This window comes from Diabrotica virgifera, chromosome 5 (genome assembly GCF_917563875.1).
Source record: "Diabrotica virgifera virgifera chromosome 5, PGI_DIABVI_V3a".
Taxonomy (NCBI): domain Eukaryota; kingdom Metazoa; phylum Arthropoda; class Insecta; order Coleoptera; family Chrysomelidae; genus Diabrotica; species Diabrotica virgifera.
Window position 1 is genome coordinate 263,217,056 of NC_065447.1, and position 17,106 is coordinate 263,234,161.

At 32.9% G+C, this 17,106-nt stretch overlaps 1 protein-coding gene across 1 annotated transcript in view; it reads left to right on the forward strand.

Annotated features, from left to right (window-relative positions):
* Positions 1–7,842: 7,842 nt before the first annotated feature.
* LOC114329803 (uncharacterized) overlaps positions 7,843–17,106 on the forward strand; it is a 273,164-nt gene continuing 263,900 nt past the window's right edge. Inside the window, exon 1 of the mRNA XM_028279033.2 lies at positions 7,843–7,992. Within this exon, the coding sequence (XP_028134834.2) occupies positions 7,843–7,992 (150 nt within the window). The remainder of the gene's footprint in view (positions 7,993–17,106) is intronic.

The following is a 17,106-nucleotide window of genomic DNA, read 5'->3' on the forward strand; positions in this document are numbered from 1 at the left end:
ATATAATTTAATGGTTTTTAAATTGAACAATTCATATTGTGCGTATAAGACACGTAACGTAGCGTATAAGACACGTTACGTCTGCGTTCGGTTCATTCGAAAACAATATTTTTCGGATGTTGACAGATACGGGTCGTTTTCCCCTTGTTGTTTATGTAGGTATTTCTTTGAATTTGATACCGAGTATTTAGACCGGTCAGTATCGTCGCCCTCGCTAGCGAAATTATTCCGATTTGATTTTTTGCACAAATTTACTCAAAGAGAGGTTCTTATAACATATCCACAGGGTGCCAGGCGGTGCTGTGGTCGAAAAATTGTTTAAACAATCTTTTTTAAACAAATTCACAAAAATATTTTTTCATTCGAGCAATATTTTTTTTTTAGATAATTTGGGTAATTCTGAGCAAAAAAGGTTTCTTGTCATTTTTCTCTAAAATTGCGAAAAATCAAGGCTTAATAACTCGATTAAAAATTATTATTATGAATTTCAATAAGTGACCAAATCAAGTTTCAAACAACTTCTTCAAGGTCCTGAAGAGATTTTTGTCATTAGTTTATTACAAAGCTGTTATTTTTAACTATTAACAATTACCGCTATAGTCCAACTGTATCGTCGCCCCCGTTAGCGAAATTAGATTTTTTTGCACAAACTTACTCAAAAAGAGGTCCTTATAACACATCAACAGGGTTCCGGGCGGTGCCGTGGTCTAAAAATTGTTTAAACAATTTTTGTTAAACAAATTCACAAAAATAATTTTTTATTAATAATTTAATTAAACCCAAATTAATAATAATTTGAGTTATTCTGGGCAAAAAAGTCTCTTGTGATTTTTCTCTAAAATTGATTATTGTCAAGTTATATGGCCATTTCCGCATTTTTGCAAGATACGTTTTTTGCTAAGAATAACCCAAATTATCTAAAAAAAAATCGTTCGTAATGAAAAAATTATTTTTGTGAATTTGTTTAATAAGAATTGTTAAAACAATTTTTTGACAACGGCACCGCCCGGCACCCTGTGGATGTGTTTGTTATAAGGACTCTTTTTGAGTAAGTTTGTGCAAAAACATCTAATCGAAATAGTTTCGCTAACGGGGGCGACGATACAGTTGGACTATAGCGCTAATTGTTAATAACTAAAAATAACAGCTTTGTAGTAAAATAATGACAAAAATCTCTTTGGGACCTTGAAGAAGGGGTTTGAAACTTGATTTGGTCACTTATTGAAATTCATAATAATACTTTTAATCGAGTTATTAAGCCTTGAAAATGGCCTTTTCGCATTTTTCAAATTTTTAATCGCATGTAACTCGACAACAATCAATTTTAGAGAAAAATGACAAGAGACCTTTTTTGCCCAGAATGACCCAGTTTATCTAAAAATATATTGCTCGAAATGAAAAAAATATTTTTTTGAATTTGTTTTAAAAAAATGTTTAAACAATTTTTCGACCACGGTACCGCCCGGCACCCTGTGGATATGTTATAAGGACTTCTTTTTGAGTAAGTTTGTTTAAAAATATCAAATCGGAATAATTTCGCTAGCCGGGGCGACGATACTGCCCGGTCTAATTTAAAAAGTAGTTTTCGAGGCAATTTGTCATGTAAGCATGTGTTGTGACAATAAACACATCTGCACCGCACCAAACTGAAACCTTCTATGTATGAAAATGTGAATGGGCAGTCCGATTGCCGGTCTGCAAACGCTACGTGCCGAAAACGCGACGTGCATTATAATATGACGCGACCTTAAGACTAGGAAACAGTTGCGCTTAGAATTCTATTCACACAAATTTATTTTGACAGTGTTATAAAATATGACGACATTTAGTTGTTTTAATAAATTATCCACCCCATTCATTCGTCGTCTCTTTCCCGTGTAATAATACCAAATAAAAGTACTTGCTATTAATTAAAATGAAGTCACGTCGAACTCGAGATTAAAAGACATCCAGACGCCTAATGACGTTCTTAAAAAGCGTCGCATAGAACAGAAGTTCTCACTATTTCTGACATCGCTGACGCTGACGCTGATGATGAATATCTGCAGGTTTTTGTTTATTTCGGAAATTATGTTTATACGGTGGTTCGCCTATTCATTATGCATTATAGCTGGGAAGTTTTGTAGTGGGGCGTGTTTTTGCGAATCGCGTCGAAAAGTGTTTAAAGTTGTGTTAATTTACACGGTTGTATTTTAATTTTTCCAAAAATCATTTGGAAATAATAAACAAAAACGCCGAAAAAGGAACAAAGTCGTTTTGGTTAATTAATCACACCTAAGTAAAAATGCAGAAGAAAAGAGTACTTATCGAAACCAAGAATGCAGGAGAATATATCAAGCACATTACTTGATTATAGTAAAACTTCTTCTTTATCTTATAATATGCTTATAGTAAAACTTTTTTCGACTCTAAAATGTTCCTGTTTTCTGTTAATATTAAATTTTAAATTTTGAAATGTTGTTTTATGAAAACTCTCTAGCTACAACTCCTTCGTTTGTTCCGCTTGCTTAGAATCTAGGTCAAATGTGCTAACAATCCTGTCTATCTCTTTTGGCTGCAAAAATTTCTTTGGCTATGATGGTTCTCGCGATGAATGATAAATTTATTTGTAGTTACAGTGGAACCTCGATAACTCGAATTAATCGGGACCGCGGCCGATCCGGGTTATCGAAAAGCCGGAGAATGTGGTAAAAATTAATAAAATACGGTATACGTACAGATTAACCCCGTTATAATTGAATTAACATGAACTACACATCTAAATTATTAAAAACACGCAAACACAAACCTAAGCAAACGGAAGCAAACAATAAAAGACTGTACTACACACAATACAGTCACAATGGGAACGATGTTATGAACAGTAAAAACTAAGGCCATTGTTTAAAAATGAATTTTTTAAATAGTCTTTTAGTCTTTTTTAAACAATGCTAAGACAGTTTGAAATAAATAAAGGAATAACAGGTGCCTGTTGTTTCCGATAAATCCGAGACAATGACAGTCGCTCTGCCGCTGCCGCCATGTGCCATGAGTCATTTTTATTATCATATACATAGTTTACAAATATTATATTACATACTATCCCTTGGAAGATAATTCGGATGGAATTCTCAAGATCAAGAGACTGGGCCGATATTAAGCACAAAATAATCTGAGGAATTCCATCCGAACTATCTTGCAACATTTTTATTGTTGAAATGTTTGTCTGATGAAAATCGGTCCGGGTTAGCCGGATTTACAAACTGTACTTACAAATACTGCAAAGCTGGATACTACAGACTTCCCCCAAATAGCATTCCTCGTCCTGAGCTTCAACCAGTTTTTAACCTCTTACTTACAAATTACTTTTAAACCGTTAAAAAACTGCCGGCACTAGTTCACTTTCTCATAATTAGATGTTCTCTCAAATGTCAGGAACAGATAAGCTCCTTGTCAGCTTCCAAAAATCCATCAAAATCCCAATTCTACTTCCACTCTCTTTTTTTAACCAATCATCTTTTAGTCCTTTAAATTTAGCCAAAATCCCGCCTTCTCAAGAAATGACTTACAACTTTCCATTTATTGTTTTCGATCAACAAATCTAACGTTGACCTTGCATAAATGAACTTTCTAGTTTTGAAAATTTATACAAGACATAATACACCGTTAATCGCTTATATTTTCTTTATTCAAAACTGTTGTGATCAGGTAAACAGGTATTCTCGTGATATTTGCTATGTAACAAAAATTGTAAGTCCATAGTTGTCACTTTTAAAAGAGACAAAAAACCATATTTCAATATAATCCATCCCTCTATATTATATTAATCTACATGTAGAAATAACAAATTGCTAGAAATCTTGATTATTCTCCCTTTTCTCTGTTTTTTTTTAATTTCTCTATATTTGCGGATCATAACAATATATATCTTCAATGGTAATTCGTCAGCTTTGTTAAAAATATGTGTCAATTATGTTGTTAGTGTAAACAAAGTGAAGTACTAGAAATTGAATAATTATGAATAAACGGATTTCTCTAATTGCTTCGTAATTATTATTGATGAGTTTAAACAAATATGCAAAGAAATTATGAACAACATAACACTTCACGTTTGTTTAAACAAGTAATTTAAATGAAAAGTATAAGAGCCCCTCGTCATGTACAATAATGTACATAAAAATTTCCGATGCAAATATTTGTTGTCACATCCAGTAGCCTATGACTATACTGTTCATAAGTTTGTTATTGTATGGACCAGTCGTTTATTTTGTAGAAATGTAATCATTGTTAACACGTTAACCTCCATTGCATCTAACAGTTTGTTCCCATTGGCAACAGTTGGTAGTTTTTTATAATATAATTAGATTTGCAATGTTATTTTATAAGAAAAAATAATCTTGAAACCCGTATAGGTAATCCTATCTTCTTCTTCTCTATAAAATATGCATGGATCGATTTTCTGCTCCTGTGTGTAGTTCATAATATATTTCTATTCAAACAAGAAATTTACTAGTTTAACTTTATAATAACTCTACATAACCCAGATACCTTGTTATTTTATATATTTCCTTTTAGATATACAGTGCACAGTGCTACCTTTCGTGCTCGTCTTATTGTACCTGGAAACTGTAGGTGAATAAATGTTTATGTAAAAGCAAGTTAAGCCTTACACCTTGTAGTTAATAAATTTGGAATAGTTTAAATACATACCTAATCTAGAACGCCCCAGGCGGCTCTTATTAATTACCGAGTATGTAGTTTGGTACGTGAGACTACATTAGCTTGGCCTGGATCCTGGATCCTCCAAGTTATATTATGTATTAAATGAAAACAATATCGCTAATGAAATATATTCTGTCAGAGCGAACGCAAACTATGAACCACTTTGCATTATATTCTTGTTCGAACAATGTTCTTCTATTTTGTTTAAATTATATCGAAAATTATGTTTCTGTAAAAAATATTTAAATAACAGGATTATACGCGGCAACATACAGATATTAGACCTGGATCCCGCGTACCAAAAAAAGTTGATTAACCCTGCTGTCCTGTTCGGGTCTATTTGACCCAAAAAATAATTTATTTCTTATTTTACAAATTATTACGCGGCGTAACGATTTGGTGTTTCGTGACTTTATTACCTAATATGAGGTCTTTCAATTGCATATGAGATAAACAATCAACTTCCTGATTTTTTTGATAAAAATGAAATTGTTACCTAGGGTACGTTCGGGTCAATGTGACCCGCGTATATAAACCGTTAAAAATTACCTGTGTATGTGTGTTTAGTTGGCAGTATTCTATATTAGCAGTACCTGTGTGTTTGTCAGCCGGATACGTCTGTAAATAAAAACAGGTTTCTGCAAGCTAAAACTTGTAAAATAAACTGTAGTATAGCTGGACGATGTTGCAAACCAAATTATAAATATGACCAACATGGACAGACAGCATGTATTTGGAACCAACTGGAAACACATGAATAAAGTTGATTTCCAAGCATACATTGGTTTTTTATTTTTAGCTCGAGTTTATAAGTCCCATGGTGAATCAACTAAAATGTTTATGGAATGAAGAAACGGGTCGTACTATATTTAGATCAACAATGTCGCTTGATATATTTACAAAAAGTTTGCAAGTAATACGTTTTGATAACAAAACTACTAGACAGGATAGAAGACGTTTTGATAAACTTGCGACAATACGTGAAATTTATGAAACATGGGTAGAAAATGTAAAAAGAACTTTTAACCCTGATGAAAATGTTACCGTCGATAAGCAACTAGTTGCCTTTAGAGGCCGCTCTCCCTTCAAATGGTATATTCCAGCAAGCCAGCGAAATATGGCACAAAACTTTAGGGTTTATGTAATTATGAACAGTAAAACTTCTTATGCTCTAAAATTGCAGATCTATACAGAAATGTGTGTGATGTGTGACTTGAGTAGTGATTTGGAATGCCACAATATTACGTGTATAATAACTTTTTTGCATCGTAAAATTTAGGAAAATTTCTTCTAAAACAAAGTAGATACAATGCCTGGGATTATAAGTAAAATAAACCGGAGCTTTCAGCAAAAATCGCGAATAAAGAAGTTCATAGCTCGTCTTTTTTGCTTCATGCAAGATTTGACAATATTCCCAAAAATAATAAAAATGTTGTTCTTATGAGTACTTTGCATCATGAATCGAGGCATCATGCATCATTTTCATCAAATGAAAAAGCCCCAAATTATTTTAGATTACAATTCCAATAAGGGAGCAATGGATACTCTAGATTAGCTTGTTGGTACGTATATATGTGAGAAGAGATAAATCGCTGGCCAATGATTGTTTTTTATAATCTACTGGACATTTCTGCCTACAACGCGTTCGTGTTCGTGGGCATCAATAAATATCCAATGGAATACCAATCAATTGGGAAAACGGCGAATTTTTCTTGAGGAATTGGGAAAAAACTAATGAATCCAGTCATCATTTCCAGAAAAAATATACCAATAACTAAAGGCTCTTACGAACTGGCAAAAAGGACACGAGCAGGAACAAGTAGAAAAGATGGAAATGCTAGTGAACCGTCTATTAAATCTAACTCCGCCTGCTAAACGAACACGCTGTAAACTTGCCGTAAAAACGATAACAAGACAAATTATTATATTAGATTACATCACAAACATACTTGTAAAATCCATTCTTTTTATTAATGTCCCAGTTGTAAACTGAATTAAATTTTTGTAGATATTTGTTACTAGGCTTTTTTGAAAGAAAAAATGCCTTTTGTTTTTGTTAATAAGGTTTAATTTACATTAACAATATAATTTTTGTTTAACTAACCATAATTTCTTGTTAACAAGGTTTTATTTATCACGATTAGCTTATTTTATTTCGATTAAGGAGCGTAAACCATAGTTGGGTCATATTGACCCGAACAGTACATTTGTGTAGTTGACTCGAACGGGACAGCAGGGTTAATAGCAAGCTGAAAAGTTTGTTAATACCTTAACGGTATCTAGTCGGACAAACTTTGATGCACGGGAACACTGGAACAGAAGTTTTAATTGTGGAGCAGTTTAAAAATTTGGAACGTCAGATTACGAAAACGTCCCATGTATTTTGTCGGACATAACATCCAATTGATTTGTTACCCTTTCATTAAACTCTCATGCAAAAATCAGACTGCTATTACCAACCAACATGATTCCTGTCATTTGACATGTTCGACTCATTAAAATGCCCAGTTGGTGATAAACACCAGTCTGATTTTTGCATGAGAGTTTAATGAAATGGTAACAAATCAATTGAAAATTCTGTCCGACAAAATACATGGAACGTTTTCGTAGTCTGACGTTCCAAATTTTTAACCTGTTCCACAATTAAAACTCCCCCTGTTCCAGTGTTCCCATACATCAAAGTTTGTCCGACTAGACACCTTTAAGCTAGTAACAAATTTTTAGCTTGCTATTAATCAACTTTTTTTTGGTACGCAACATCCAGGTCTATATGGCATCAAAATCGTATTGGGTGATTTCATTGCCAAACTGGGCAAGGAAAATGATCTAAAATCAGTGATTGGTACCCATAGTTGACAGGATATCACGGATAATCTTCGGTACAATTAGACCAACACCGAACTAAGTATTTGCTTTCTATTGAGTCACATCCCACCTCCGAAACTTCAAAGAAGTCATTCTATTCTTAAAGAATATAGAAAAATCCAGGCTAACCATCAACTACCTATCCACCAATATACTCCATTGTTAAAGGCCACTTCCTTACATCGAGAACAATTTAGCCTACCCAAGGCCTGGAGAAGACTATAGGAGAGCGACTCATGATAGGAGTACACCAAATGGCTGACAGACTGATTAGCAATGCAGAAGACCGGCAGGACGGCCTATAAAAAGGTGGAAAGATGCAGTCAGAGAAGAACTAGAGAAGCTGAGAGTGAGACCATGGGAAATAGCACACGATCGGAACCAATGGAAGACAATAGTAAACGCGACAAAGACTCACGCAGAGTTGTAATAGCCAAAGAAGAAGGAGAATATTGTTTTTAATTATGTGTTCTTATTGTATGCTATACGCTAAATAAATAAATCAATCCTTACTGGATCACTCTATATATCTTGCAAGTTTACTCTAAAAAAGAAACGAAGTCAGTTCATAAAAAACAACGATAAATAAATCAAACTCGGAAAACCGACCCGCTAGTTAAAATCTCGCAGTCTTCTCCCAGGAATAAATATGACACCACACTTATTTTTCAATTTGCAATTTGGCAGAGCCAAAAGAGAGTTATTTAATTTGATAGTGGCTCGTGGTTATGGTCGTTGGAAAGGATTCAAAGCGTTGAGCAACACCAAAGAGTAAAATACAAACAAAAACTTAAGCAGATTGTAACTGACACTTAACATTATTTATATAACTGTCTGCTGCGATATATAGATGTGCCGTTCAGTAGAAACTACGAAACGAAAGATTTGGTTGGTCGTGAAAAATTATTACCTAGAATGTTAAGCAAATTTTATTTAACTTTATTTAAATATATTTTTTTAATAAATTAACAAAATAAGTGTAACAATGATGATGAGGAGTGTTCAATCACAAATTAAACTCTTAATTTGTAATCTCACATTATTCTTCTTCTGATTTTGGAGGCAGATCTATTTTGACCTTTGAGGCAGCTGCTCTTAATAATTGCTTTGAGCTGCAACCAAACCATTCTCTCAGGTTCTTCAACCAGGAAACGCATCCATCTCCTTCCTACACTTCTCTTACCCTCTATTTTTCCTAGAATTATGAGTCTTAATATGTTATATCTTTCGCCTCTCATCACATGTCCGAGATATTGAGATATTGCAATTTCCTTTCCTTTATTGTGTTTTAACATTTCGCTCTCTCTGCCTATTATCCTTAACATATATATGTATCGGTTTTAGAACGTCTTTCGACGTTGTCCGATGCCTAACTTCCACGTCCTTCTATCATCCCATTGGCCATCTCTAAGATCCCTTGTATTCATTGCTTTGGTTACCCCTTCTTTCCATGTCTTTTTGGGTCTTCCTCGTTTTTTGCTGTTTGGTGGTACCCACTGCATAATCTTTTTGGGCAATCTTGTGTCTTCCATTCTTTGAACATGACTATACCAAATCAACTGTTTTCTCTCAATGTCTGTTGTTAAGTAACCCTATATTCCAATTCGTCGTCTTACTTCCTCATTTCGAACTCCTTATATACCTAACGATCTTCTAAACACATCCATTTCTACAGCTTCTAATTTTTTCCTGTTATTCTCGGTTATTCTCCAAGTTTCTGCTCCGTAAAATAGGCTGCTTTTAATAAGTGTTTCATAGATATTGTATTTTCCCTGTATTCCTATTTCGGAGCTCCAAAGTATTCCATTTAGGCAGCCAATTGTTTTTCTAGCTTGTGTTATCCTTTTCTTTATTTCTTCATCGTCTTTTCCCGTGCCATCGAAGATTCAGCTCCTATGGGTAGGTATTTAGTTTCTTCCACATAAATTTCCAAGCCCCACTGTTCATATTCCTCCTTTAGTTTTCTTGCCATATGCTGTAGATCGCCTTTATCATTAGCTATGATGACTTGGTCATCAGCAAATTGCAAGGCATATCAACAAACCTCTCCGAGGTTTATACCCATACCGTGGCATTTACGTTTCCACTGGTTTAGTGCTTTTGCAACATATATCTTGAACAAAGTTGTTGAAATACAGCAGCCCTGGCGCAGACCCTTGTTAACGATGAACTTTTTAGATATTGTGTTGCCAATTTTTACTTGTGATGTAGAATTTTCATATAGAGTGTAGCTGATGTTAGTTTCTTGTAGTGATTTTCACAATTTAGTCACAGGAACGCTGTCGTATGCTTTACGGAGATCAACAAACATGAGATGGGTTTCTTGAGTGGTTGCTGATTTGTTTCAATTAATTGTTTTAGGCAGAAGACATTATCTGTGCAAGTCCTTCCAGCGCGGAAACCAGCCTGTTCTTCTTCTTCTTGTTCCCTATACTCCACCTCCATGAGATTTCTAAGAATGCGCCCGTACACCCGGCGTAGTGTACTAGTTACCGATATTCCTCTGTAATTTGAGCAATTTAACTTATTTTCTTTTTTATGAATGGAAGAAGTATAAGCTACTTTCCATAAACTGGGTGGTGTGATACCATTTATATATTTTTTCATACACCAAGTAAGTGCTTGAAAGAGTTTGTCTCTACCACATTTTATTAATTCGGAAGGAATATTTTCTGGCCCTGGAGCTCTACCATTTTTTAGTTCATTTACAGCTTTCTTCACCATATCAGCTCCCACTACTATCTCTTCGCCTTCAACGAATACTTCTGTGGTGATTGTGTGGTATATAGGATGAGGCAGATAACTGGCCTATTAGAATTATCTCGAAAACTGAAGGCAACAGAATCATGAAAATTGGAATGAAGGGTTTTGAAGGGTGATCTATTTAATGAAAATATTTTCATCAATTTGCCACTTCCGGTTATACCGGAAGTTGCTTATAACTTCGTTTTTTTAAATGGGACACCCTGTATATTTTTACATTTTTGGATTCTGTTCGATGTCTTCTTTCTTAAAATATAAGGTTTTGTAATATTATATAGGGTATTTTAAAAGATAATTACGTTTTTTTTATTAATTTCGTAGCAACATTCACACCCTGTAGAATTGTAGTAGTTTGACATCTAAAACTCTACTTACGTTCAAATGATTTTTAATATACTCTACTATTGTTACGAATCATTAGTATAGCTAAATTTTTAATTTTAGTATACAGGGTTGGTCGAAACTCGGAATGAGTATTTTCTGAGTTTTCTTAAATGGAACACCCTGTATTTTTGTATTGTACTGAAATGATATTTTATAGTACTTTTTTATTTCTTAAGCATTCTCTATACCTAACTGCTTTAATTTGTGAATTATTGGTGATTCAAGCTAAACATTAATTTCAACAAAAAATACGTAAAATTTTATTAGGTTGGCCGTGAAAATACTCAATCCCAAATAATTTTTCAGAAGAAATAAATACATATTAATCCAGACTGGTGCTTAAAATTACCAATAATGGTTTAGCTATCGAAATACCTACTTAGTTAAGATTGTTGGTGCGATTAACAATTAAGCACAAATTAAAGCAGTTAGGTATAGGGAATGCTTAAGAAATAAAAATGTACCATAAAATATCATTTCATTACAATACTAAAATACAGGGTGTTCCATTTAAGAAAACTCAAAAAATACTCATTCCGAGTTTCGACCGACCCTGTATACTAAAATTAAAAATTTAGCTATACTAATGATTCTTAACAATAGTAGAGTATATTAAAAATCATTTTAACGTAAGTAGAGTTTTAGATGTCAAACTACTACAATTCTACGTTAAGTTTGCTACGAAATTAATAAAAAAACGTAATTATCTTTTAAAATACCCTGTATAATATTACAAAACCTCATATTTTAAGAAAGAAGACATCGAAGAGAATTCAAAAATGTAAAAATATATAGGGTGTCCCATTTAAAAAAAACGAAGTTATAAGCCACTTCCGGTATAACCGGAAGTTGCAAAGAGATGAAAATATTTTCATTTAATAGATCATCCTTCAAAACCCCTTTATTCCAATTTTCATGATTCTGTTGCCTTTAGTTCTCGAGATATTTCTAATAGGCCCTTTATTTGCCTCACCCTGTATTCGGCTCTACTTTCTGTTAGCAAACTCTCGTAGTATTCTTTCCATTTTTCTGTTGGTATTAACTGAATAGAAGTAGTATTTCTTTCTGTGTTCTTTGTTTTGTTTAAAAATTTCCATGTCTTTGAACACTTCCTTCCGCCTATGTAAATGTTGATCTCTTGGCATTTCCTATACCACATTTCTTTTTTTGCTGCTGTTACTGCTCTTCTTGTTGTTCTTCGTAGGTCCAAATATTTTTCTTTGTCTACTTGGTGTTTACTACTTAGCCACCGTACGTACACTTTCTTTTTCTCCATTATTAGGTTTTGTATGTCTTCAGTCCACCATAGCTTTTTACTGTGGCGTTCGGATTTTAAACCAAGCGCTTCTTATGCGGCTGTTTGCATACTGTCTATGTATTATATTTTTATACACTTCTTCCACGGATACATTTTGGATTATATCTTCTAATTTTTTACTTAGTCTTCGTTGATATAGTGTTCTCGTACATTCATGTTGTAAGCTGTCCAGGTTGTAATTTGTTGTGTTAAAAATTTCTGTGGCTTCAGGCTTTATCCTTAACCCTTCTATTAATCTCAGATTAATCTTCGTTATTCTTAACTTCCTTATTCCACTGTGTATAATTGTAATAATATAGGTCTGGATCCCGCGTATGAAAAAAAAAGTTGATTAATAGCAAGCTGAAAATTTGTTAATAGCTTAAGGCTGTCTAGTCGGATAAACTTTGATATATGGGAACACTGGAACAGGGGCAGTTTTAATTGTGGAACAGGTTAAAAATTTGTAACGGTCACACCACGAAAACGGCACATTTATTTTGTCCGACAGAACAGACTTAAACTCTCCGAACAGAGATTAAACTCTCATGCAAAAATCAGACTGCTATTTATCACCTGTCATAATTCCCGTCATTTGACATATTATACATGTTCCACTCATTAAAACGCCCATTTGGTGATCAATAGCAGTCTGATTTTTGCATAAGAGTTTAATCTCTGTTCGAAGAGTTCAAGTCTGTTCTGTCGGACAAAAGACATGAGCCGTTTTCGTGGTCTGACCGTTCCAAATTTTTAACCTGTTCCACAATTAACACTTCCCCTGTTCCAGTGTTCCCATATATCAAAGTTTGTCCGACTAGACACCCTTAAGCTATTAACAAATTTTCAGCTTGCTATTAATAAACTTTTTTTTCATACGCGGGATCCAGACCTATAATAATAGATAGGATATTTATTTTATACTTATTCCATAGGACTCTAAGTAGGGTGTCAAATATAACATATAAGATAGCGGCACGATGGGTGACAAATATTACATAATATACATTGAATAGCCGAACATATAATGTGATATTACTGATAATAATTAATCTCAAAGGGTTTAGGGTTTTTTACAATGAAAATCACAACGTTGGATGGAACGGTTTATTTCGTGTTTACCTACAAAAGTCGATCGCTAACTAAATAATAGCAAAAGCCAACATAATACTGTCTGTGTGTCCCATTCACATCTGCACAACATTAAAATACAAACAAAATACTCGGACCACACACATTAGGACACTGGGGCCATGTAGGTACCGGGCTCTCGGAATGCCATGTGTCGGTGGGTGACCATACGCATTCCACAGCCACCCTACAGAGGCGCAGTGTAAGGGGTTGGTTTGTTACATACTTTAATTACGAGTTTATTCAACTTCCTGTAGAATTGAATCAACTGCTATTGCTTTGCTGAAATAACTATTTCCTAGTTCAAATTATATTTTTGTAAACATCAAAAAATTTTGTAAAGTCCAAAATTTTTGTTACTATGCAAGAAACAGTAACCTTTTTGATGGATTGTAGTTTATTTGTGAGCTTATAAATAGGGGGTTGAAGTGTTGGAGTCCGTAGTTTAATTAGAATATTTACCTCAAGTAATATGTAAGTCAGTGTTGAAGTTACGTAAAGTGTACGTATTTATTAGATGTCAATAAATTATTTACTCTACCACCTATAATTATTTCACATTGTCGCTAGAAACGTTTGGACATTGAGCAATCGAATTATATTTCAATTGAACAGGGGGAAATAAGACTTATTGAGGGCAATACTTTAAGATACATCTAACCCAATTAAGTAAATTAATCGTAAAATTCTCGTTTTCATAATAAAAGAAAGTCATACACTGCAAGCCGGCTATTGTGTCCGATATTCTTGTGAATACAGGAAGTGACGTACAAATTATAGATCTCCCCGTGTTTTCTTTTATTCGGCATTCACTTGGTTTGCAAGTGATGGAAACAACGAAAGCGTAAACAGAAATTTGGTCTCATTAGGGATTTTATTTCTCTGGAAATAAGAGTTCGAATTGTTTTAAGCAGATGTCGCTACAGCATCCATATCGACTTATTTTGTTGTGATTCGATAGTAGAAGGGTTGGAGTATTTGAGTTCGTTCAGAGATAGTCATATATACACTATCTAATTATCTCTAAGAGGGTGAAACTAGTGAGGGTGTTCATGGCTTTCTCTGAATGAACTGAAATATAATACGTCTCTTGATTTCGTTTTACAGCGAATTCTACAATAAAAAAGAACGTGTGTGTACTTTGTACGCACGTAAGAAGTTATACTTCTATTATTATGATTTCAACGAAGTTAATATACTTTAAACAGTTTATTTATATTTTATTTAAATATTAAACTAATTTGAATACTTAGTACTTTTCAAAAATTAAAAAAAATACAAGAATAAAACACACACAAACACATTGAAAAATGCCACAAATGATTTCTGAACAATAATTGTTGGAAAAATTTTAACTAAATACGTATTATCTGAAAAAAAAATTATATAATAATATACTTACAATCATAAAATGTATAAAAAAAATAAAAAAATAAAAGTTTGTATTGGAGATTGAACCTGCGGATTATGGGCGCGGTTAGTTTTGAAATTCAAGTATCTTCAGATTTTGGCTACGGAGACATATGCCTTATATGTTGGAAGATAGACCAACTCAACCTTAAAACATTTGCCAGTTCTGAATTTAACCAAATTACTTTGTTTGATTTTTGTGGAATTTAAATATTAAAATACAACAAAACATAGAGTATGAAAACAATATTAGATGAATATTGGTAGAAATTTTGTTGGTAATTAAATTATGTAAATCAAAGCATTACATACTACATATAGTCGAGGAAATGAAGCATTTTGGCTCGCAATTTTTTCGTCCAGCATGGATTTACTTGAAATTTTCACAAGAAGGTAGGAAATAGTCCAAGGATCATTTTCTATATCATGCTGATGTACGCTAAAACCTTGTGGGTAGTTGCCACCCCATCTGGGGGGTGGGAATTTTTATTATATTTTAACCATGTAAATCGATGTAAGAAGTTATTTTAAGAAAAAATGTTTTTTACATTTTCTTCGCAAAACTAATACTTTTCGAGTTATTCGTGGTTAAAAGTAACAGTTTTTCAATGGAAAAATCGACTGTTTTAGAGGGTTTTTTGAGAATAACTCGAAAAATATGCATTTAATAAAAAAAACTGTAGATATCAAAATTGTATCTTTTAGTAGCACAAACGAAACTGTTTTTCTATAATATTTTTACGACCAATACAAACCGAGATACGGCATGTTAAAGGTTAGTTTTTTTCGTCAAATGCATAATTTGAAATAATCAAAGCCAAATAACAAGAAAACTTTTGCATTTTCCAGGAAAACTTACATGATGTTTCTTCAAGAATACAATAAGATCTTTAAAAAAATATATAAAAACTTTCTAGCATAAAAATTGAGCGCAACTTATGATCAAAAAGTCGGTACCTGTTCTCTCCTGTTTTCTCTACGAAAAAAACAGTGGAAACAACCCCCTAACTACCCTTGTAACTAAAAATTGGTCTTCGCCTTTCTGTAATTCCTTTTATATTTATATTGTCAATACACCCAAGAAGTTTGACCTATTTAAAAGGCCTAATTTTAGAAAAATTGGAGTTTAAAGAAAAATTTATTTTTTGCAATTTTGCATTTTTTATCATTTTCTTCAAAATATCTCCGAAAATACTCCGAAAAAAATAATAGATTACTAAATTGTAGAGTTTTTAATAGCTAAAATTTCCTTATGCATAGATTTTCATTACAATGAACAGTTAGCGAGATATAGCTGTTTAAAACATCTATTTACGAGCAAACATCCCCTTATTGGAGCCCTTTAAACCCACCTCAATTATAAATTAAGGGATCTTATGGAATTTAATTTACACAGTCTTATTACTCTTCAAAAATCCTACAAAACTATTATTTAAAAAACTTTTCATCGACGAAAATGAAGGAGCTATGTTTATAAAATTATTTTTTTTTCGAAAGATTCGAACAGTCCTTATAGAGCATTTTCAATGTACCTATATAATACCACAGAGCCGGTTCGTGTACTGAAAGATGACTAAAAAACTATTTGTTGTGTATTTTTATATAATTGTAAATTCGTATTTTTGTGTAAATAAATGTTTTTGTAATTCTTTAATTCTACTTTTTTTTCTGTATATAGATCTATTAAATTGTCTACTTATAAAAATTTCAATGTTATTAATAGTGGTTTTTAAGGGTTGAAATATTATGATATTATATCCTAAAGCATAAAACAATCATTATTTAACCAGTCAAAACCAAATTTTACCTATATTAAAGTTTACAATGTTTTTATATAATTTTTGACAATAAGGGTAGTTTACACCCCTAAAAATAATCCACGCCCTTGAGCATGATATAGAATATGAAGTACAGGATAAGATGATCCTAACCCCAAATTTTTATGTAAATTGATGCAAGCCGAAATTATTCTTTTAGGATACGTAAACTTTTCATATATAGCTCCAACAAGGGTGGTTTTAAGGGTTGAAATATTGTGATATTATATCTTAAAGCACAAAACAATCATTATGTAACTAATAAGAAGCAAATGTTGACAATATTAAAGTTTAAAATGTTATTTTATAATTTTTTACAATTAGGGGTGGTTTTCACCCTTAAAAAACCAGAAGCGTACAACGGCTCAATATAGAAAATGAACTAGAGGGTGAAATGAACCTGATCCTAAATTTTTGTACAAATCGATGCTGGACGAAAAAATTGCGAGGTTTTGCCATTTTTCCAGCTTCATTTCCTCGACTAATAGGTTTATTTTACATTTTCCAAATAGGTAGGTAGGTAACTATGCAAGTTTTTATTACGATACTGAGACATTTAGAATTAGGTAGGTACCTGTTGCTTTTAGAAACTATTTAAAAAGTCACTACAATTTTAATCTTGCTTTTTTCTCTGCCCTCACAACAATAGAAACTAATATACACATGTTTTACTCATAACCGACATATTGAACAATTGTTGACAGGTCATAGTAATTACCCAATCAGAGCACGTGTTAC